The sequence below is a fragment of the Notamacropus eugenii genome, chromosome 2 (genome assembly GCF_028372415.1).
Source record: "Notamacropus eugenii isolate mMacEug1 chromosome 2, mMacEug1.pri_v2, whole genome shotgun sequence".
NCBI classification, from domain to species: Eukaryota; Metazoa; Chordata; class Mammalia; order Diprotodontia; family Macropodidae; genus Notamacropus; species Notamacropus eugenii.
The window spans coordinates 303,169,184-303,191,693 of NC_092873.1; the positions used below are offsets into that span (position 1 = coordinate 303,169,184).

General features: G+C 45.3%; 1 protein-coding gene across 1 annotated transcript; it reads right to left on the minus strand.

Moving 5' to 3' along the window:
- Positions 1–658: 658 nt before the first annotated feature.
- On the minus strand, positions 659–21,521 carry ANKRD35 (ankyrin repeat domain 35). Its single transcript, XM_072644635.1, has 14 exons — positions 21,357–21,521; positions 13,103–13,233; positions 12,209–12,297; positions 11,810–11,874; positions 9,403–9,460; positions 9,130–9,200; positions 8,711–8,817; positions 7,401–7,585; positions 5,775–5,812; positions 3,648–5,588; positions 2,580–2,669; positions 2,098–2,163; positions 1,646–1,743; positions 659–868 (listed from the first exon to the last, which is right to left on the minus strand). The coding sequence occupies exons 1-13, from the start codon at positions 21,393–21,395 to the stop codon at positions 1,684–1,686; spliced, it is 2,940 nt and encodes a 979-aa protein (XP_072500736.1). The 5' UTR covers positions 21,396–21,521; the 3' UTR covers positions 659–868; positions 1,646–1,683.
- Positions 21,522–22,510: the final 989 nt, after the last annotated feature.

A 22,510-nucleotide genomic window follows, 5' to 3' on the forward strand; every position in this document is an offset into this window, starting at 1 on the left:
TAAGAAAATCTCAGGTAAGGAAACTCTCAATTTAGTCTTAAGAAAATAGTCTAGAGTATTTAGAATTTAAGTGACTTGCCTGAAGTGCATATAGCTGGTATGTCAGAGACAGAACGTGAACCCACATCTTACTGGATTCAAGACCAGCTCTTGATCCCCTAAATCATGCTGCCTCCATTAGAGAAACAAAAGTTTGGAGGGACCAATGTTGAGGCTGTCAGACCAGCCTCCAAGGCTACAGGGATGAGAATGCTCTCACTCTTATCCAGCAGCATTGGGGATTGGTGCACAAGAGGAAGTAGCAGGAGACTTTAATCTAGAATAAAGGAAGCTTTGCACCGTTGACCTGGCTGAAAAAGAACTAGAAGAAAGAGGGGGAAGGAGAGCTGTTCCAATGGGTCCATGCTTCACTCTGGTTGGAACACAGAACAGCTCTCTACCCCTAATGTCTCTTTCTGTACTAGTCAAAAAGCAGATAGAGAGTCACTCAGTGGCCTTGAGGAGGAAAAAATTATAGTTATCTCCATATGAAGTATTGGCAAGAGGAAAGATCATATTAATGACCCCCCCTTGGGGGAGAGGCTGTTTATGGTTAATCCCAAAAGGAGCAAGGAAATGCATGCCCACCCTGGCCCCAGATCAAAGAAGCAAAGATATCTGACATCATACTGCCTCCTGCTTTATTTCCCACAAAGCTGGTTTCTTCCATGTTTTTTTTCTGGTTCCATCAGTCCTGCATCCAAGATCTAGCTTCTCAGATTCGAGGTCCTTCATGTCAGGGAAGTCCAGCCCATCCCACTGCTATAGGCCAGCCCCACCACCACCACACCATGGCCATGGTTCTGGCCTCTGATGCTATCCTTGCCCTCTGGGAAAATAAAAGAGTACATTAAGAAGGAAACATAGCTTTCTCACTTCCCACATAGCCCCACATCAAATGCTCAAAGGAGGTCCCATATGTGTGAACTGGGACAGCTAGGTGACACAGTGGATAGAGTGCTAGGCCTGGAGTCAGAAAGACTCATCTTCCTAAGTTTAAATCTAGCCTCAAACAATCACTAGCTGTGGGACCCTAGGCAAGTCACTTAACCCTGTTTGCCTCAGTTTCCTCATCTGTAAATTGAGCTGGAGAAGGAAGTAGCAAACCACTCCGGGATCTTTGCCAAGAAAACCCTTATTGGGGAAACAAAGAGTCAGACCTGAATGAACAACACATGTGAAGTGGAAAAGGGAGTCCATCATGCTCAGAAGCAGAGGGAGGAATGAAATGAACTTGAGATGAAAAAGAAGTTGGAAGAAATATGAATCTCTGGCATTCTTGGATACCACCATGGGAGACAGCACTGCCCTCTTTAATCACCACCACCCTCCTTTTACTGACCATGAGCTTATACTAACTCCTTCACTGCTACTACCCCAAATGATATCTTGAATTCTTTCTTCACAGTTAGCCAACCCTTCCTATTATCTCCACTAATCCAGCCTTAAACCTGCCTTCCAAAGGTCTCTTCAATCTCAGTCACCCACAGGGAACAAGAGGAGGAGAGGGAAGGGAAGCTCCTCTTTTACTTCATCTTGCAAACTCTCTTCCCCTAATTGCAGCCTCTGTCCTCCTTGTACCATCATTATTATTACTAAAACTCACAGCAGAGAAGTTGCATATCCAGCACCATCCATGGGAACTCATTCCTGCATCTTGAGAATCCGGAGAAGAATCTTGTATACATCCTGTTCCATGTAACCCTATGCACACAAGGAAGATGGGAGAGACAAAAGGAGCTGAAGCGAAAAAGGCAGATTAAGTAAGAAAAGGGGCAGCCTATTTATCCATCCTTCCCAGAAGTCAGGCCCAATATGCCCTAGTAGAGGCAAACTGGTTCCCGTTAGCAGTCAAACAGACAAGGGAAGGGAGTGAAAGAAGGGTAAGGAAACAGACAATTTGTTTCAGAACCTGAAAAGAAGACAATTTGGAGAATGAAAGGGATGTTCCTCTTAAACACACACAGACGCACACAACACAACCATGTACCTCCCTATCCAAAGACAGATGAGAGAGGGGTTCCCCAATACAGAATCCTGACCTGTCTACATGCTTACCTGAGCAGCATTAAGCAGATGGTTCCTGTAGGTGGAGATGATTTCTTGGTGGTTCTTCTGAGAATCCTGGGAATGAATATCAATGGATTGAACCTTATATTCCAACCCTCACAGATGTCAGAAACACGGAGCAGAAAGTGGGAATCTATCCCATATCAGTTCATCTCAAACACGTACTTGTTAAGCACAGACCCACTACCTGCAAGGAGCTATATTAGACACAGTGCCTGCCTTCATGGAGTTTATAGTCTTAAGGAGGGGAGGGAATTCAACACAGCCACCCATTAAAAAACATCATGCAAAACGATTCAAATTACGGAAGAGACATGTGAACAAAAAGCTATGTGAGGTCGTGGGCCAGCAGACGTTAGATCCTCAGGATAAGTGAGGCCCTTCACTGGCACTGTCAAATACCTGACTCAGCCTCCCTCACCATGCTCTTCATTATCTTCCCAGCCAAGCTCTCCAGGGTCATGACCAACCTGCAATTGTAGCAGAAGGCGAGTATTTTCCCCACGAACAGCAAGGACTTCAGCTGACATTTGCTCCAGTTTCTTCAGCAACTCCCTGATCTGGGGTCAGAGGTAGAAGGGGGAGACAATACAGTCAGCCCCAAACTCCTGTTACCTCCATATCTTACCTACACACACATAAAGCATCAGGTGGCTGCCTAATGCCAACTCTAGGCCCTGACAAGAAACACTGATCAGGTGGGGGTCAAAATACATGATGAGGCCACTAATGTATTTTCTCCTTGAGTCCAATTCATCAAGGTGTCCCCTCCCTTCCTTGACAATCTGGTTCAACGCCTGCAGGAAGCCTTCTGGGATAAACCCCACTCCATTCTGATCATTCCTTTACGCTTCTGCTCTCTGTGCTAATATTAATTTATACTTGTTTGTATGTTGTTTTTTTTTAAACATTCTTAAGTTGTTTCCTGTACTGATCAAATAGGATTACAGTATCCTTTTTAAAATGGTCTAGATTTGTTTTTTCATTATATAGGAGGTTATGAACTTACTAAAGGAAGTACTTCAAAGTTTGTAAGTCAATTGTTTGGAATCCAGAATGCATTTCCCCTTAGAAACAATGCTATAAATGGTGGTTAAGTTCCCAGGGCCAACCCGCAAAACCCCATAAAGTCATTTAACCATGCAGAAAGCTAGAGTTGGATTTCAAAGGTTATTTAGTGCAAGTTCTTCATTTTTCTGAAGCTGAGGTCCAGAGAGACTGTGACTTGCCTAAGGCCAGGAAATTTTCCGCTACTGTACTGATAGCAGCCTTGAACTACAAAATCCCTAAGGATCTCCCCCCCACCCCAAACTCTCCCCTCTCAGTACCACCAGGAGAGGGACAAAATCTTCAGTTTCTCTATGTTACCCCTAACTCCCTGCAAGGACTCTGTCCCAGCCATCCATGGTCTTATCTGACTCCTTTATTAGGAGAATTAGTGCTTCTTGATGGCCTGCCTGGGAGTCAACAGCTGGATGCCTAGGATCCATCCTTAGCTCATGCTACCTTCAGCCTTCGGGTTCACCCAGCCTTCTTACCTTCGCCTCCTTTTCCCTGCAGGCCCCAATCAGCTGGTCCATCTTCTCTTTCAGCAACTCACCAGCCTTCTCAAACTGCTCTGAGCGACCCCTCATCTCACTGGCCTGGCGCTCCTGCTCCGTGGCCCGGGCAGCCAGCTCCCGACTCCGCCGCCGCTCCTCTGCTACCACCTCCCTCAGCTGCCCGGTCTCCCGGCATGCACTGTTGTACTTCTCCAGCAAAGCCTTGAGCTCTTGGCCCCAAGTCTGTGCCTGGGCCACGAGGGAAGCCCGGCTCTTCTCCTGCTGTCTCAGGTTGACAGCTTCCCGGGCACGTAGCTCGGCTACCTCCTCAGTGGCCTGGTACAGCAGATGCTTCAGCTTTCCGATCTCCTGGCTCTTGCCGCCCATGGTGGCCTGCACCGCCCGCAGCTCCTCCTCCAGTTTCCCCAGGTCCTGCTCCAGGGCCACTACCTGGGGGACGGCTTGGGAGGCCACGGCGCTCCCACCGCTAGCCTTCAACCGCTGGTTTTCTCTCTCCAGTCTGGCCAGCTCCCGCTGCGCCTCGTTGTAGCGAGTCACCAGGGCGCCCACACAGCCCTGCAGCTCCTCCAGGGCGTCCGGGGCTGGCCCGCGAGGTCTCCCTCCGCCCATCAGGTTGGGAGGAAGGCATTCCCGCAGCCCTCGCAGGCCTGTGTTCTGGGCCTCCAGGCGCCTGCGGAGCTGCTCGGCAGCTTCCTTCTCCGCCGCCAGCTCCTCGGCCAGCAGCCCTACGCTGCTACGCAACTGTTGCAGCTGGTCCTGGGCCTCCGGCCTGGGCATGTATTCCCTCTGCAACCTCTGGCTCAGGGCATGCAGCTCTCCCTGCAGCCGCTGACGCTCCCGCCCCAGCTCGCTCAGCTCCTCCAACAGGTTACTGTTACTCAGCCGCAGGGCCGACACCTCCTTCTCCAACTGTCCCTTTGCCCCCGGCCCTTCTGGGGCCTGCCCCCCTTCTGGGGCTCCAAGGGGTTCGCCCCGAGCTTCATGGGCCCTTTCCTCCTTTGCCTTGCCTTCTGTGGTGGGGCTCGTTGCCACAGAAATGGTTTTGGCTCGGGGGAGAGCTCCTTCTGGGGACTCTGGGAGTGAGGGTACCGTCTCCACGGACAAGCCAGCCTTCGCCCGATCTAGCCTGGCCAGCACCTGCTCCAAGCGAGCTTCCATCTTCTCCCAGGCAGCGGCTGCCGCCTCAGCCTGGGATGCCCCCCAAACTCTGTTTCCAGCTGGTCTGCCCAGGACCCCTCGTGCAGCATCCTTGTCCCTCCACACTGCGGTCAGCTCCTCCCTCAGCTGCAGCAGGAGCTGGCCCAAGGCAACCATGCCTGCTGGCTCGGCCCCTGGAGCCCTCCCTCTCTCCTCTTTGAGGGGAAGCACTTGGTCTCCTCTTCCCTGGCCTGGCACAACCCCTCCCACATTTGCCAGCTGCTCTCCCTTGGCCTTCCCTTGGGCCTTCTCTACTGGGCTTTGCAACGGGGACCTCTGCTCCTCTGGCTGGGCGGACCCCTGACTTTCATACCGGGGCCCTCTAAGTTTAGATACTTGTGATGCCATAACTTGTTTCTGTCTCTTCAATTCTTGTACCTGCTCAGCCAACAGATCCAGAACACAGCCCTGCTCCATGCCATCCCCACCAGGTCGTGGACTAGGACCTTGCCCACCTTCCTCTTGACATTCTCTAGCCAAGAGTACTCCCAGCTCTTGGATCTGCTCTCGAACTCGGCTCTCTAGACCCTGGCAGGCTGTGGCCTGGGCCTTACACTCTTCTTCCTTTTGTATCAGCTCCTGCTCCAGCTGGGAGACTTTCTTTTTCTCTGCTTCATACTTCCTCCTCCACTCATGGGGGCTGCACCTGTCCTCACCCCCTTCCTCTTCATCATTCTCCTCCTCGGGCTCTGCTGTCCTTGGGCTCTTAGGTGGGGAGTCCTAGAATTAAACACAGAGCAAGGGGAAGCTCTGAAGAGATTGCCACCCTGAGAGGAGCCCATCCTTTCCAAGCCCAACCCTTGGACATATTCCCATAGAGGCACTGGATGGAGCAAGGTTGGCTGGAGTATGGGGTTGAAGAGATGTTCAGAGGGGATGTTCAGAGGAAGGGACTTGACTTTTTACCTGAGATGATAGATCAGGATGTGCAGCCAGCCCTTGACCTGTCAGAAAACAATAACTGTCATTTATGGTGCGCCTGTGGTTTACAAACATTGACAAAGAATTTCAAGTACATTATCTCACTTCATTCTGTGGGGTTCAGTAGAACAAATGTTAGCACCATCCGCATTTTACTGAGGAAGTTTAAAAACATTAAGTGAAACTTGCTCCAATGAATGAAAGTAACAGATTTAGAATCTGAACCTAGATCTACTGATGTTTGACCTCACTCATCATCCCAGAAATTTTCTGGACCAAAATGACTCTTTGTAGACACTGGCTACCACTCCCTTAGGTAGGTTATCTTCCCCCCATTAGAATGGAAACTCTTTATCCTGAACTTAGGTCTTTTTAATTCCAAGTCCCCTACTTCTTCACCACATCTTTCCATCTGCAGATCTCACATTGCTTCTTGCTTATAACTTGGTTATCCATGATCAAATCAAGTCTGCCACATGTCATCTATAGAGTGTGTCAGTCTTCTCTAGTTTGGCCCCACTCATCATCCTAGCAACTTTGAGGACCAAAGTATTTCTCCCAGGCTACCTCTTCCCCAACAAATATATTGTCACCCTCATTAGAATGTAAATTCCTTGGGGGAAGGGACTGACTGCCTTTGATTGTATTTGTATCTCTAGTGATCAGCCTGGTGTCAAGCACTTAAAAAGTGCTTGCAGATATGTTTTGCTTATGTTTTTTTCCCCACATTCATATCCTCTATTAGAGCAAGAGATCTAGGACAAAGTCTTATCTAAATTTTGTATCTCTTAGCACCTGTTACACACCCAGTAGGTTTTTAATAAATATTTGCTGACCTGAATACCACTCTGAGATTCTTGAGACAGAAGAGAAGATATCATGTGCTCCTTCTTCTCCAAACTTCTGACATGTTCCAGTGATATGCCTTCTCTAAGAGGCACTGCCTTTCTCTTAGTAGATAATGATAATAATAATAATAGCAGCAACTAACCTTGGTATAATGCTTTAAGGTTTGGAAAGTGCATTATCTCAAGTTGATCCTTATAAAAACTCTTCAAGATAGGCGGTATTATTATCCCCTTTTACAGATGAGGGAACCGCATGGGATGCCCAGAGGCACAATCTAGTACATATCCAAGACAGAATTTGAATTCAGAGCTTCCTAGACTCTAAGTCTAACATGTTATCCATTCATTGTATCAGCTCGTTGAATTAAACCAGAGATGTATTATAAATCCCCACTTAAGGGGACTGTCCCAGGAACCAAGGTCAAGGTTACACTGGAGTTAAACCTTTATTGGTTCAACATTTTGGCCAGAGATGGTCTTGGCCAGAGTTGCCAACAGTGAGAGTCAAGGCTGCAATAAATAATTTGCCTTGCCCTTCAAACTTTGTTTGGGGTGTTCACTTTTCATCATAGAAAAGAAGTAAAATAAAAATTAGAGTAATAGATCATTCAAATATAATGTTGCTATGGCCTTGAGGGAGAACGGATGATTCTAAGTGGATAAGAGTGCGGGCCTCAAAGTCACAAAGGTTTAGGAATCCTCTGAGAATAGTTAGTTTGAGGATAGGATGTGATGGGGAAAGGTCAGGCATAGCTTGTCTCACCTCCACGATGGCGGCGATTCAACGCCTGGCGAAGCAGCCTCCATAGCTCCTTGTCTTGCGTACGCAGAGCATAGTATAAGGCGTCATGGCCCATGCAGTCCACAGCCCCTACATCTGCCCCGTGGCTCAGTAGCATCTCTGCCACCTCTGCACTCCCCTTCTCACAGGCCAGGATCAGAGCCGATCTGCGCATGTGTTATGCAATTGACTTTTTAGAGCCCTGGTAGCGCTTTCTCTACTTATTATCAGGAAGCTTTCCTGACCTCCCCAAGTCAAAGTCTTTAATCCTTCTCAGTTCTTAATTTTAGTGCCTTCCCTCTAAGTTTACCCCCAACCGATGACAGAGAGAGAAAGAGAGACAGACAGACAGACAGACAAAGTATAGATATAAATATCTTGTTTGTATATAATTGTTTGCCTGTTTTCTCCTTCATTAGTCTGTGCTCTCCTTGAGAGCAAGGATTGTTTTTTGTTTTTCTCTGTATCCCCAGAGCCTAGTACTGTGCCTGGCACATGTTGATGTTCAGTCATTTCAGTTGTATCCGACTCCCTGTGACCCCATTTGGGATTTTCTTAGCAGAGATATTGGAGTGACATGCCATTTCCTTCTCTAGTTCATTTGACAGATAAGGAAACTGAGGCAAACAATGTTAAGGGACTTGCTAGCAAGTATCTGAGGAAGGATTTGAACTCAGATCTTTCTGACTTCTGGTTTGGCACTCTATCCACTGCACCACCTAGCTACCCTGGGTGGCACATAGTAGGTGCTTAATAAATGTTTATTGACTAATGATTAGGGGGAGGGGCGGGTCCATACCAGTCTTGAGGCAAAGCTTTTGAACTTGGCCAATAGGCCTGGAGACAGTTGTGCCATGAGATCATGGTAGAAGAATTAGCAGGTGAAAGGAATAAGGATACCAAGCACTAGGTCTTCCAAGCAGAGATCAGAAAAAAGGGGGTAAGCACAGCTCAGCCATGCAAATGAGGAAGGAACCATTTCATACATCCATTCCCCACCATTATTTCTGTCTGTACCAGAGACAGTATGAACTAGACCAGGGCTAGGGAACCTGGGGCTTCAAGACCACATGTGACCCTCTAGGTCCTCCAGTGCAGCCCTTTGACTGAATCTAAACTTCAAAGAACAAATCCCCTTAATAAAAAGATTTGTTCTGTAAAGCTCAGACTCAGTTAAAACACTGCACCAAGGACCTAGAGGGCCACATGGGTCTGGAGGCCCAGGTTCCCCAGCCCTGAACTAAATTCACAGGTGCCTGGAATCTGCATTGGAGAAAATAGGGAAAGCTCACTTGTCTTGCTTGTCTGTGACATTAACTCGGGCGCCTCTCTGCAAAAGTTGGGAACAAATGGCTGCATGTCCACCCAGTGATGCAATCATCAGGGGAGTCCGTCCATCCTGTACAGGTGGGGAATGGGCACAGATGAAGAAGCCAGGAAATACAAGAGGCCTGACACATCTACCTCCCTCCTCCTGCTGCAAACAACTGGAGTGGGATAGACTCTATAACTTGACACCTACTACCCCCTCACTGTAAATACAGACCCATAGCTTTTCCCCACAAATTTCCTGGGGAATGTGGAACCATGACCCCTCTAAAGAGGGATGAACTGGTGCTGAATTTGGTCTACTTATCCCCCAAATTAGTCATGCTCAGAGATGGCAGCATCTCTCTTGAAAGCATTGCCTGGTTCCAGGGGTGACACTCACATTATCGAGGACATCCAGAAAAGCTTCATGATCACATAATAGCAGTACGCTAGAGGCACAGCCAGATGAGGCTAGTTTACATGGAATAGGAGAGTCATTGTCAAGAGGAGAACCCCTTGGTATAAGGGCAAACAACCCTGCTCAACCCAAATTCCACTAAGGAGCCACCACTTCTATCCCAACACCAGTCATTACCACACCCCTACACACACATACACATCCACATACATGCGCATGCACACACTCCTATACCTCAGGATCCCCAACACTCACCAGCCCAGTGCAGAGGACTTCGGTTTTCTCCATCCACTGCATCCTCATTGGCACCATGCTAGGAAGAGTAAATATAGAATTGGCATGAGCCCTATAGACAACCCTCCCAACCACTGCCACCACCAACTACCTCATTCATCCAAGTCATAGCATAATCTCACTGAGCAAAGTATGGATGGGTGAGTGGAGGGAACAAAATTCTGAGGAACCAACTATGGAGGTGAGTCAGCCTGGTACAGTCCAGAGACAGGTTGGGTTGGGCAACAAATGAAAATTTTAGTAAAAATAGCAGTTGTGTCCAACACTAGTACTACAGGGTCCATAGCCACGACTGGGACACTGGGAGAGGCTCTTAAAAAAGGAACAAGATGAAAATTTTCCCAGTGGCCTATACCATTTTGACTCTTCTGGAGTTGTTTTTTAGATTGTTCTAATGGTGTTTCATGTTCTAACTCCCCAGTTAGGTTGTTATCCACTATGGTTAAAAACCATGCTTTTTCAGAGGCAATCTTCTTCATGCATGCTCTCTTCTCTCTTGACTTCAGGTATAGCATTCTCTGTTGTTCTTCCTCTTCCCCTAATCTACCATTTTCTATCTTCAATTTCTCCTCTTCCCAACTCCTTAGAATATATTTCAACTTTTGAATCTTGGTTCTCCTCTCCTCTCCTCTCCTCTCTCTCCTCTCCTTTTTTCTTCTCTTTCCATACCCTCTTCTTTGGCAAGTTCATTAACTCCCATGGCTTTATCTATTACTATTTCTTTGAAAATGATTCCCCTCTGTATATTTCCAGTCCTGACCTCTCTTCTGAGCTCCAGGCTTCAATTGGATGCCCTACTATATACCCCACTTCAAACTCAACTTTTCCAAAACTCATTTTATTCTACTCAACAAACACTTTTAAGTGTCTGATTTTTTCAAAACACTATGCTAGTTACAATGAAATCATACTTGTCCTCTAGGAGCTCCTATTTCATTAGGGAATACAACATATATATTTATATATACATATATATATGATTATACAATGTATATAAAAAGTAAGTTCAAGAGGGAGAGAATGCTACTAACCGAGTAATGCAAGGAGGGAGAATCAGGATATGGCTTGTCAGCTTACACAACTGCCAGTGCAGTGGAAAGAACGCTAACTGTGGAATCCTAGGCTCTGAATTAAAATCCTACTTCAGACAATTACTACTTTCATGACTTTGGACGAGTAATTTCCCCTGCATGAGTATTATTCCCTCATCTGTAAAATGAGGGGGTTGAACCTCTCTGATTGGCCATTTGATGGCCTCCAAGATCCCTTCTATGACCACCATTCACATCTCTTTCTCATGTTGAAAATCTTGGTGTTAGCTTTGACTCTTCCATTTCTTTCATAACTTTAACTGGATATCAATCAGTTATCAGCAGCCTGCCAATTCTACTTCTACAATATCCTTTCCATCTTTCCATCTTTTTTCTTTTTTTTCCATCTTTTTTCTTTCTTTTCCCACTGCTTCCAACCTGGTCCAGGCCCTCACCATCCACTTAGGCTATTATAAAAACCACCTAACAGATGTTCCTGCCTCTACTCTCTCCTCCCACTGTACATACTACTGCCAGATTACTCTTCCTTATATATAGGACTGGTCCTGCCCCTCCACTACTCAAGAATCTTCAGTAGCTCCCTATTGCCTACTTGAAAAGCCCATAGTCTTTCTGCCTAGCATTTAAAACCCTCCTTGACCTAGCATAGCCTTACCTTTCCAGTCATACCTCATGCTCCTTCCTTCCCCATGCCTCAGCTAGACCGTAATTTGATCACACCCTGTACTTCCCTTCCTTTATGTCTTTGCTCTCAGTTTCCTATGCCTGAAATGTTCCTACACCTCACTCTTTTAATTTATTGAACTCCTACCTATTCCTTAGAGTTCCCCTCACCCTAAATGCCACCTCTACTCTGAAGTTTTCCCAAGATACCTCAGTTAATATGAAACTTTTTTTCTCACAATGTCACATAGCATTTTGTTTGGCACCATCTAATGTACATAGTATTTTGTAGTCATTTGTTTTTGTTTTATGTTCCTCTATTGACTGACTGTAAGCCAAGTCCCATTCACTCTACCTCTATAATATGTGCCCCCCCCCAACTGCATACTATGATAACTTAATAGGTATTCAATAAATGCTTGTTTATTCATAGTGACCTCCATGAAACTCTACCTAGCACCACAAGAATTTACCCAGTCTGTCTGATAAAGACTGCCCCAGGATAAGGGAATTATAACGAGATAGTTGTGAATCTTGGAGAATAGCCCTACAAGACAAGGTAAGAACACACCCTTCCTATACCCCTCCATTATCCCACAAGCAAACCTACACTTTCTACCCCAATGGAGTAGTGTGATGGGGTTTTCTCATACCTGCAGCAGGACCTTGACACACTGTGGCTGGCAGGAAATAGTAGCCAAGTGCAGGGCGGTGCTTCCTGGAAAGAAAGATGGGGAGGGGGACCCACACAGCCCTGGTGACTCACAGGGAGGGAGAGCAAAGGCTCACAGATAATCAGAGGGAGATTAGACAGAACAGCTTACATTCACACAAAGCTAGAAATTCCTGTTCCCCCAGTGACTGGGTCCTTGCTATGGGGTGAGGGTGACACACCCATCTTTATGGGGAGAGTCCCTGTAGGGATGCTGGAGAAATAAACAGTTACGGGGCCCATGGTCAGAAGCCCTCATTCTTCACCCTGTGTGGGTCCTCAAACTCTCCACTGTCTTCTGTCAAGGAAAGGGCAAATTGAAAAGTCAGTTGTCACTCACCATCTTCATTCTTGCTGTTGATTTCGGCCCCATTAGCCAGTAGTACAGTCAGGCACTCTGTCAAACCCTTGGATGCTGCTAGGTGGAACCTGGCCGGGCAGAAAAAGAGAAATGTGAGGTGGGGAGCAGAGAGCCAAAAGTGGACCATTCTCAATAAACCACCATCCCCTAACACCACACCCCCAAACCTGCTACTAAGGGTGCTCCAAATATAAGCTGATTGCCCCAGAAAGGGAGGGCAATTTGCCAAGGAGTCACATAGAAGAAGGCAGAGACAGAGAGAGAAGCCAGAATTCCTGTCCCTGGGTACCATCAAACTACCCAGGGGATGAAAACTCATCGCTTCCTACTTAATGGAGCCCAGGAGAAATCCAGAGACCCACAGATGCACTTGAAGATGGACGGACAACTAGAGAAGGGTGAGCAAGTCAGATATCCAAAGCTCATATGGAAAAGGGGGCAATCCTGACCTAGCCTGCCGCCTCCAATTTCATTTCATCTGAACTTGTAAATCCCAGGATTCTCAATTCACTCTTCAAATCCATTCACCCTTCTGTTTTCACAATGAGCAAACACCACATTCTGTTTAACAGTGTCTTATTTCAGTATTTTTGTAGGTGTCATTATGCCCTCCATGTGTCAGTCTGTCAGCTTCCAATCTCACAGCAATGCTCCTCATGAGCAGGGATTGTATGTATTGAATTCACTTTGTACATATGGCACTGTAGATAGATAGCTAAATAGATAGACATAGATATGTGTGTCTATATGTGCATATGTATGTGTGTACATACACACATATGTGTGCATATATGTACATGTGTGTGTGTGTGTATAAATCAGGAGTTTCAAAGGGAAACAAGAGAGCCTGGAGTGGCTGGAGGACTTACTTACGGGGACTGGCCGTGGGAGTCTAGCTTGGTGGGACAGGCAGTCTTCCTGGAGGCTAGAGCAGCCACCCGACTCACGTCTCCCCGCTGCACTGCTTCTAGGAGTTTCTGGTCACGGCGGTTCCATTTCTCCACCTGTTCCAGAATAATCACATGAGGGTGGGGAAGGAATTGGGGAAGAAGAAAAGAGATAAGAGGGGAAGGAAATGGGAGCATTGGGTACCAATTACAAAAATTCTGCCCAATGTAAGATAATTGCCAGGGCCAGCCCTCAACAAAATTATGAAGGATGTGGCTTGTGTTTTATAATAATCACAGTAATCACTACCTCTGTCCCATTTTCCTCCACCATCACTGTAGACACAGGTCATGCAGAACTGAGAACCACTATATATTTTCATCTATCTATTTGATGTTGTTTACATGGCTGCATAATTTTATGGTAGTAAAGCTCTTTATTTACATGATCTGATTAATGTGGGGTAGATAATACTATGATCCTCATTTTACAAATGAGGAAACTGAGACCAAGAGATGATATAACTTGCTAACGTCATTTCACTAGGAAGTGAGAGGCCCAGGACTCCAAACTAGGCCATCTGACTCCACTCTAAGCTTTCTCCATTACACAACGCTTGGGGGCCCCACCTCTCCCCTAATGACCTTGGTAAGCTTTCACCCACAAAGAGGTGGACATATCCCCAGGTGCTGGCTTCCTAAGGAGGTATAATCATTTTCCCTTTCGATAACTGCCTTCCCTCCCTCTTAGAAGTCTACCAGTCCTTATCTTTTTCTAAGCCCAAATTGTCAACTAACTAACCTGATGAGCTAGGAGGCCGTGTTCAACACCTCAGGCAATACGTGAGAATTTGAACACAACCTCTGGAAACAATGTCCCATCATTTATTATTTAACAGGAATTCACTCTGGGAACACATCTGACCACATAGGAGAGGAAAGGAAGCTCTTGAGTTAGCTAACTTAGGACCTGGTTGGGCTTCACTCACTGCAGTAGATAGGACATTGGGCCTGGAAACAGGAAGACATGAGTTCAAATCTAGCCTCACACTAGCTGTGTGACTGGGTAAGTCACTTCCCCCTGTTTGCTCATCTGTAAAAAATGAGCTGGAGAAGGAAATGGGGCAGCAAGGTGGTTCAGCTCCAGTGCCAGGCCTGGAGTCAGGAAGACCTGAGTTTAAATCTAGCCTCAGATACTAGGTAGCTGTATGACCCTGGGCAAGTCACTTAACTTCAAGAATAAAATGAGGATAATAGCATTTGCCTCCTGAAGTTGTGAGAATCACAAGATAATATCTGTAAAGTGCTAGGCACAGTGCCCAGTGTATAACAGGTGCCAGGCTTATTCCCTTTTCCCCAAAGCATTTTGCAAACCTTAAAGTGCTATATAAATACTAGCTATCATCATCATCATCATTATTAACAAGAGCTGTGAGCAGCAATGTACCTTGAGATGAGAAGCATGAGCAGTTGATTCAAAAATTTTAAGTGCTCATTTGATAGGCTTTTAAATTTAATTTGTACTTAGTTCATTGAATGCTTAATCCCAGAACGAGCCTCTCTGACCCTACTCTTTCCTCCCTATAGCTATCAGACCTTTGGGAGACAAATGGGACAACCTGAATAAATTCTTGGTTTGGTTCCACTCTGGTTTTGCACCAGTTTCCTGGTTTGTTTCAGTATTAGTTTGCATTGTCATTTCTCAGAAAGGGAAACTGAGGCACATTAACTTGTCCAAAGTCACAGCTTATTATTGATGACTAAAGCCCTGATTCCCACTCAGATTTTCATTCATGATTTCTAACCATTCTGTGTTTCAGAGCAAGGGAGGGAAGCTCCAAGTTTGTTTCCTACCTCCCTCACTCCTACCCCACCCTGGTACCCTAGTAACGACAAACAAAAGGCAAGGATAGGTTCTTGGCTAAGCCTGGACAGGTGACAGGGAGCTCAGCACCCAGCTGTCCCAGACCTGCCCACTCCTAGCCATGCATTATTATTCCACAAGAACTTCAGTGAAAATCATCATGGGAAGCAGCAACAGGGTGGGGATTACAGAGAGGGTGAGAAGACCAGGGGCTGCATGCACAGAGAAGCCTGCTTCTCTGACTTGACATGCAGATTTATGCATAGTTTCTATCCTTCTAGAATAATTCACTTACAGACAGAGGAATTTCTCAGTTGGTTCTGCCATCAACTTTTTAATATGAAAGATGTCCTAATCACATGAAGCATTCAGGATGGGTGAATCTAAATTAATACTATACTACCTTAATTAGTATTCTCAATTACATTCTTCTTTAAAAAAATTATATCTTCCCCTGTATCCTTCCCTCCTCCCAGAAAGTCAGTTCATAAAACAAAAGATTTTTTTTAAAGAAAAAGGGATAAAGGGGTGTTGGGGAGAGAAATCAGCAAAACTGAACAACACATTGGAAAAATACACAATATATTCAACGTTCCACACCTTTGGGCTCCCCATTTCTGCAAAGTAGTCTCCACTACAATCTTACTCTGATGCCTAATCCTGCCACTAAGGAAATCTGGGTTCCTGAAGGCTCTACCAGAGAAGCACAGGTTCTAGCAAGTCCTACCAAGCTGGAGAGGCAAGGACTAACTAGAGTCTATCCTCAGAGGAACAGCCTACCCAAGCGTGGAAAGGCTCGTTCATTCCCAAAAGTTTGGCTGCCAAGTGAGGAAGGAGTGGGGGATTTTATTTTGCTTTTTCCTTTTTTGCCTCATCACTTCATGGAAGTCTTGGAGGTAGAATCAGCATCAACGGAAAAAAAAAAAAGGACTTGTGCTGATAAAAGTATAGATCTTTTGAAGTGTTGGAGGATATGATAAATAAATCAACATATTCAATTTTTTAAAAATACTTTCCTACCCCCTGCTCAGCTTCCCAACCACCCTATGAATAGATAGGAGATAATGACACCTGCCCCAACAGGTGGGTAAACTTTCACTGAGAGGAGGTGCCTTACCAATGATTTATTGGCTGATATGAAAATTTCCCCTTCCTTCAATTCAGTACCGTGAACAGACTCACATTGGAACTAGAATTCAGGCTTTTTGACTTCAAATTATTGGACCATACTAGTTTTCTGTTATGTAATTATGATAAAGGGTTAATGTTGGAGCCACCTAGATCAAAGCAGAATGCGACCTGGATAATTTCCTTTCTAGGAAGGCCCTTAAGGAAAAGGAGATCTTCCAGGTATCCTGGTGCAGATTCTTAGAGGTGTCATGGTTCAGTGGAAAGTGTGCCAACTTTGGTGTTAGAGGACAGTTGAGATCAAATCCCAAAGTCACACTTTGGGTAAATCACTTTATTTCTCTGGGTTTCGGGGTCCTCATCTTTAAAATGAAGGAATTGCACTAAATCAGAGGTATTAAAGACAGGCCCTTCAGCCTGCAGCCAGAGTCAAATTAAAATGTAATTGGGAAATATTTAGCAAAATAAGTAAAAAATACAATAAAAAATATAAAACAATACATTTTAAAACTAAGTCAGTGGGGATCTACTTGGATGCTTATTGTATGGCTCCTAATGGAGCCAGGTTTCTATTTGAGTTTAACACTATTGCACTGTGTCTTCTAGTCCTACAGCTATGAGTCAGACAGCCCTGATTGTCTTTGGCAGTGACAGAGGGAGTACATGCTCAACTATCCTCCGGGGTCAGGACATCCACAGGAAAGGAGCTAGGGAAAAGTCCCTACAGTGAAATCATCTCTATAGATGACCAAAACCTGAAAGGTTCCAAGGGAAGTAGCTTCCCAGCCTATATTAGGAGTAAATTCATTAATGCACATGAGGTACAATATAAGTTTAAAAATAGGATATTTCATCTATCATGATTGTAATTGGCATTTGCCTAGCTGGATCAAGAGGATCCTTTAATTCCCTGGTCAAGAAGATTGGGTCAGCCCATTCTTTGCAGAAAGATTGGGTATCTTCCTTTCAAGGATAATTCAGTCTGGCCATGTCTGTGGTAAAGATGAATGAACTGCTTCTTAGCAGTTACTCAAACAAGTCAACCCCTTACTTGCTGGCGAGTTTCAGTTCTCACTTGTTTTCCTGTAATTTCTCTATTCTCAAATTTGCTCTATATTAAAATTCTTTTTTCCCTTCATTGTTTTTGCCAGGGGTAGGTATTTTGTAATCCCTTATCAGACATCTAAAATGAGACTGTTATTGGGAAAAGTTTGAGTTTTTTTCTCCTATGTCCATAATGTTTTATCAGTCTTCATATAGAGACCATGTTTCCAAAATCATTCCTCTGAGCCAATGAGAAAGAACTGTGAACCTTATTTCTGGAGTTGCTGCTTTCGTTTTTTTCCTCTCTCTTTACATGAAGGAAGGAGTTGTGTTGCCCAACTGGCCAGTTCCTGTTGAGTCCCTAGGGGGGTAGCTCCTACTACTACTCACAGAAGTTGTTGTTTGTTCTTCATTCTGGAAGAGGACCATGACATCATGCAGGTGATGCCATGACATACAAGTGAATGGATTTAAGTGAGGCAGGGCTGTGCAGTCACCAGCTTCACTTTCTCCTCCGGAGCCATCTGGGTCCAGGGGCAAGATACAGATCAGGACAACTAGAGGTGGCCCTGGATGCAGTGGGAGACCTTGGCCTTTTTAAGTTGAGGTCTTTCCCAAGTCTCAGTTTGGGCTACTTGACATTTTTATCAGTTCTCTAATTCAAGTAGGGTAAGAAGTGAATAGTGCCCAGTCTGGACTGAGGAAGACTCATCTTGAGTTCAAATCTGATCTTAGGCACTTACTAGCTGTGTGACCCTGGGCAAGTCACTTAGCTCTGTTTGCCTAAGTTCCCTCATCTGTCAAATGAGCTGGAGAAAGAAATAGTAAACCACTTCAGTATCTTTGCCAAGAAAACTCCAAATTAGGTTATGAAGAGTCAGACATGACTGGACCACAACAAATCAGTGCTTCCTAATACTTTCTATTCTCAGGCTTCCTTGAACGTTTATTAATTCACTGTGTCAAATTGCCAAGGCAGCATAGTACACCAGAAAGTATATTATAGTTAGAGTCAGAGGTTCAAATTCCAGCTTTACCATTTACTACCTTGTGACCATGGGTAAATCATTTTACTTCTCTGGGCCTCCGTTTCCTCATCTGTAAAATGGGGAGAGATTATATGAAGTGATTTCTGAGGTCTATTCTAACTAAATCTCAGATCCTGAATCATCACATCTCTTTAGACCTGGGGATCTTAGGAAGGCAACAAGATTCCAAGATCCTGCCCTGTTGCCTTCTGCCAGCAAGTTAGGATACAGTAATTCAGTACTTGAATTGGCCTCATTAGAGTAGGCATTTCTTTTACCCATGAGGATCATAACATATCTACTTTTTCATCCTGTGAAATCTATGTCCAGAACTTCCTACACATTAAAGATCTAACCAATATGCTGGGGTTTGGTCAAAACACTTTCCTCTGGTTCTCTTAATACTCTGTGGTTGCCAGTGCAGCATTTAGGTTGTCCGCCTAGTAGCCTTTGCTCTCACTGTATGACCAGCCCATTTCCATTTATGGTCATCCATTTCCTTGGTGACGTCTTTTACAATACTTTTCTCATTCAAGCCAATATTGGTAATTAACTTCATCCTACTTCTGCCCACCAATGTCTTTCTGTTGCTTTTTAGGATACCTTGTAAAAGCCTGCAGGAAGCAATAAACTGTCATCTAAGCCTCAAGAACACAAATATCTGTCATGATAAGGGTGTTAAGGCTTGGGTCTTCCCATTCCAGATTCAGAAGAGTCTTTGCAGAGGTTTCTCCACCCTCTCCCTATCTCCAGTTCCTGTCTACAACATCCCATTGAAACAGAAGTGCCCTGACAGGTAGAAAGCAGGTCTTACTGCCCCTGACAGGTTGGGAAGGAATGTACTATGCTAAAAATCTGTAGTGAAACTAGAACAAGATTTCAAGATCTAGTTCTTTTAGCCTTTTAGCCTTACAACTGTGAGAACTAATGCAAATTTTAATCCAACCTGAGGTCAAGGGGTTCTGAAATGAATTCCTGGCCCTACTTCTTACATAGTAAGCTCAGTAAATTATTTATAGGTCAGAGTGTGAGATATACCAAAAGGCACCACACCTGGTTGACTAAAACCAAGTCATGTATTTTTTTTAATATTCTCCCCCTTCAAAAAAAAAGTCTGAAGTTAAATTAGATTGTCCTCATAATGGTTTCTGCTTATATAGCAGCCTTTTCCTCAAGATAAAGAAGTAGACTAGCCCTGGATCCAAGGAGTAGGAGTGAGAAAAGATAGCTCATAAGATCTTTGGCATGACTAGGAAACAGACTCTGGGAGGGGCCAGAGAAGTTGTTACCCTATTTCCCTGATAATTGGGTCCAGAGTGGGAGGAATTTATGATGCGAGAGGTGTGGGGGAGTTTCATGAGGAAACCAACCTGAAGCTGAAACTGATCTGGTTTCCACCTTTCTAGTTCCCAGACTTGACCAAGGACCCTGGGAAAACCCTGGGACTGAAATGGATCAGAGGAAACAGTTATTCTCAGTACCCTAGACTAAAGTTTTCCCATACCTAAGGTGGAGGTGGGACCACCAGCCTCCTTGGGAAGGAAGATTGGGAGATGAAGACTCTCAGTCGAAGACTTAGGGAACAGGCTGTGTATCAACAGGGAAACAAGAATCCTTGACGGCAGGGATCACATCCTTCACCTGTTCTCTACAGTTTTCTGCAGAGCTTCCAGAAAAACTAAGCAGTACTATTTGACTGAAATAGGAAGTTGAATGGAGTTGAAGTAATTGTTATGAGAAGATTAAGGACATGCCTCAGTAGACCTCTTAGTATTTTCATTTGATCCAACTAAATTCAACAGACATTGATTAAAGACCTGCTATGTGCCAGGCTGGAGAAGGAAAAGGCAACCACTCCAGTAACTTTGCCAAGAAAACCCTAAAGGAGGTCATGAAGAGTCAGGTACAGCTCAACAAAAACAACAAAGTATCTACTACATTCTGGGCACCACGATAAGCACTGGAGATATAAAGAAAGAAAAAAAAGTAGCCCCTGTTCTCAAGGAGCTCACAGTCAAATGGGAAAAAAACAACATATAGACATCTATGTACAAACAAGCTATATACAAGAAAAAGCAGAGATAATCAAGAGAGGGAAGGTATGAGGACTAAGGGGTATTGGGAAAGATTTTAACTGAGACTTGAAGGAAGCAGGGAAGTCAGGAGCTGGAGATGAGGATCAAAAGCATTCTGGGGATGGGGGAACAACCAGTGAATATGCCACGTCCCTTCCAGCTATGAATCCATAGTCCTAATTATCTGGGCATTTTTCACACTTGCTAATGGATAAACACCTTCAGGTCAGCTTAGACAATCAATCTCCTTCCAGATGACAAATTCATTTCTGGATTATTTGGATCAGTAACAGGACTATTGTGCCTAGGGTAGAACAAATTTTGAGCAGTAGTTCCAATAACTGCGCAATTTCATTCTTTAATGGAGATCTCTCCTATTTGAGATCTTCTCAGTAGGAAATGTTACATATTCTCTGTCAACCTTTTCTGGGACCTTTTATTTTAAATTCTGCACAAGAAGACAGTGAAAGATTGGAAGCATCCTGACCTCAAATTCCCTCAATCATTTCAATCCAATCCAAATCAATGGAAGAGAGGATAGGAGCCCCAAGAAATTATGTGAGGGTTTGGAAAAGGGGTTTACTACGGAGGAATCATATAACAGCCTGAAGAGGTCTAGGAACCAAGCTGCAGGGAGATGGTTGGAGGTATATGCCGCAGGCAACTCATCCTTACCTGGGAAGCAGCCAGGCGGGCTGCTCCTCCTCTGGTACTGCCAGTTGGGCTGGCCAAACAGCAAGGTTTCAGAAGACCAGTGTAAAGAGGTTCAGAGGTACTGGGTGAAAGAGTGGCAGACTGGGGAGAGACAGACGCTGAGAAGATGATGGAGGAGGGTCTTTGGAGGTAGAGGGCACATGGGGGCAAAGGGACGCTGGGGTAAAGGAAGGGACACTGGAAAGACCACAGGAGGAGAAAAATAGGAAGAAATAGGCCTAAGAATGGAGAGAAGACCAAAAAGTCACTCGTTCCCCAGCGATCCTGCAGTGTCCGGGCAGCGCAGAGCACTAGGCGTCTCGGACCCTGGACCCCCTGCCTCTAGGATGTTCTCACCCCCACCGCGATCCCTCCTTCCCCACCTTCCAACATCCACCAGGCACCTACCGCCACCTGTGAACTGGAGCAGGAGAATATCCGCTTCATGGCCGGGGCTGGAGCCGAGGCCGCGGGGAGAGCGGAGCAAGGGGAGACGCGCAGGGAGCTGGACCAGAGTGGACCGAACGCACAAGACTCGGCGTTTGCAGCCGCAGCCCAAATTGTCAGAGGTTGGAGGCGGAGCCCCGCCCCCATGCGCGCCCAACCTATGGTAGAGCAGCATCCCTAGGCACCTGTCGCAGGGCCCCGCCTACCTCTCTGGCTGACCCCAGGAGTTGGAGTGACGCTACCGCGGCTTCTGAGCCGCGGCCGACCTGATCTGCAAGTTGTCTCATATCATTTCGGAAGAGACTAGGCTCCGAGACAGCTCGATTGTAATGCCCAGTGTGCCCAGACCGTGCGCCTGGCGAGCTAACACAAGGCTGAGAATTGAGAGCATTTGAAGGGAACAGAAACTGGGAAGAAACGGGGGTCCAGGGGCTGAGATTGTGGGGATATACTGCGCACACACGTAGGTGGCAAATAGTAAAGCCCACAGACCGAAAGAAAAGGAACAGACCTCTGGATAGAGCATTGGACCTGGAGTCAGGAAAATATGAATTCAAATTGTCTTAATCACTAGCTATGTAGACTTGGGCAAATTATTTAACTTCTCCCAGCCTCTGTTTTTTCTGTCGTAACTGGAGGTAACAGTAAAAAGGCTGTTGTTCTGGGTCAATGATATAATTGATCACAGCGTTTTGTAAACATTAAAGCGCTACCTAAACGCTCATTGCTATAATGATGGCCGTGGTCATTAGATATCCGGAGCAAGAATAGGAAGAAATTAGAACCAAAGAAAGGAGAGATAGAAATGTAAAGGCAGGAGGAAAGTGTCCTTGATGTCAGCCTGAGAAAAATACTGGCTTCCTCTCCACCACTCTGGTGTTCTTTTTCTTTGAAAGATCATTTTTAGTCTTCAACTTTTTTCATTTGTTAATTTGGGCTTGTTCTTTCTCCACATTTGCTTTTGCTAAAGTTTTATCGATATGATTGGCAGATCTCTCCAAAGTCCTGGGATTATAGATCTGAAGCTGAAAGAGATGTCAAAGGTCATCTAGTTCTACTCCCTCATTTTACAGATGAGGAAACTGAGACCAGAGAAGATTAAATTATGTGGAAGC

Bases quoted from the DNA above. Each gene is read 5' to 3' on its own strand.
- ANKRD35 (XM_072644635.1), bottom strand. From the start codon at position 21,395: ATGAAGCGGATATTCTCCTGCTCCAGTTCACAGGTGGCG. The intron at 13,234-21,356 runs GTAGGTGCCTGG...ATTCTGGAACAG, and splicing joins GCTCCAGTTCACAGGTGGCG to GTGGAGAAATGGAACCGCCG. The intron at 1,744-2,097 runs GTAAGCATGTAG...TTGTGTGCATAG, and splicing joins ATCTGCTTAATGCTGCTCAG to GGTTACATGGAACAGGATGT.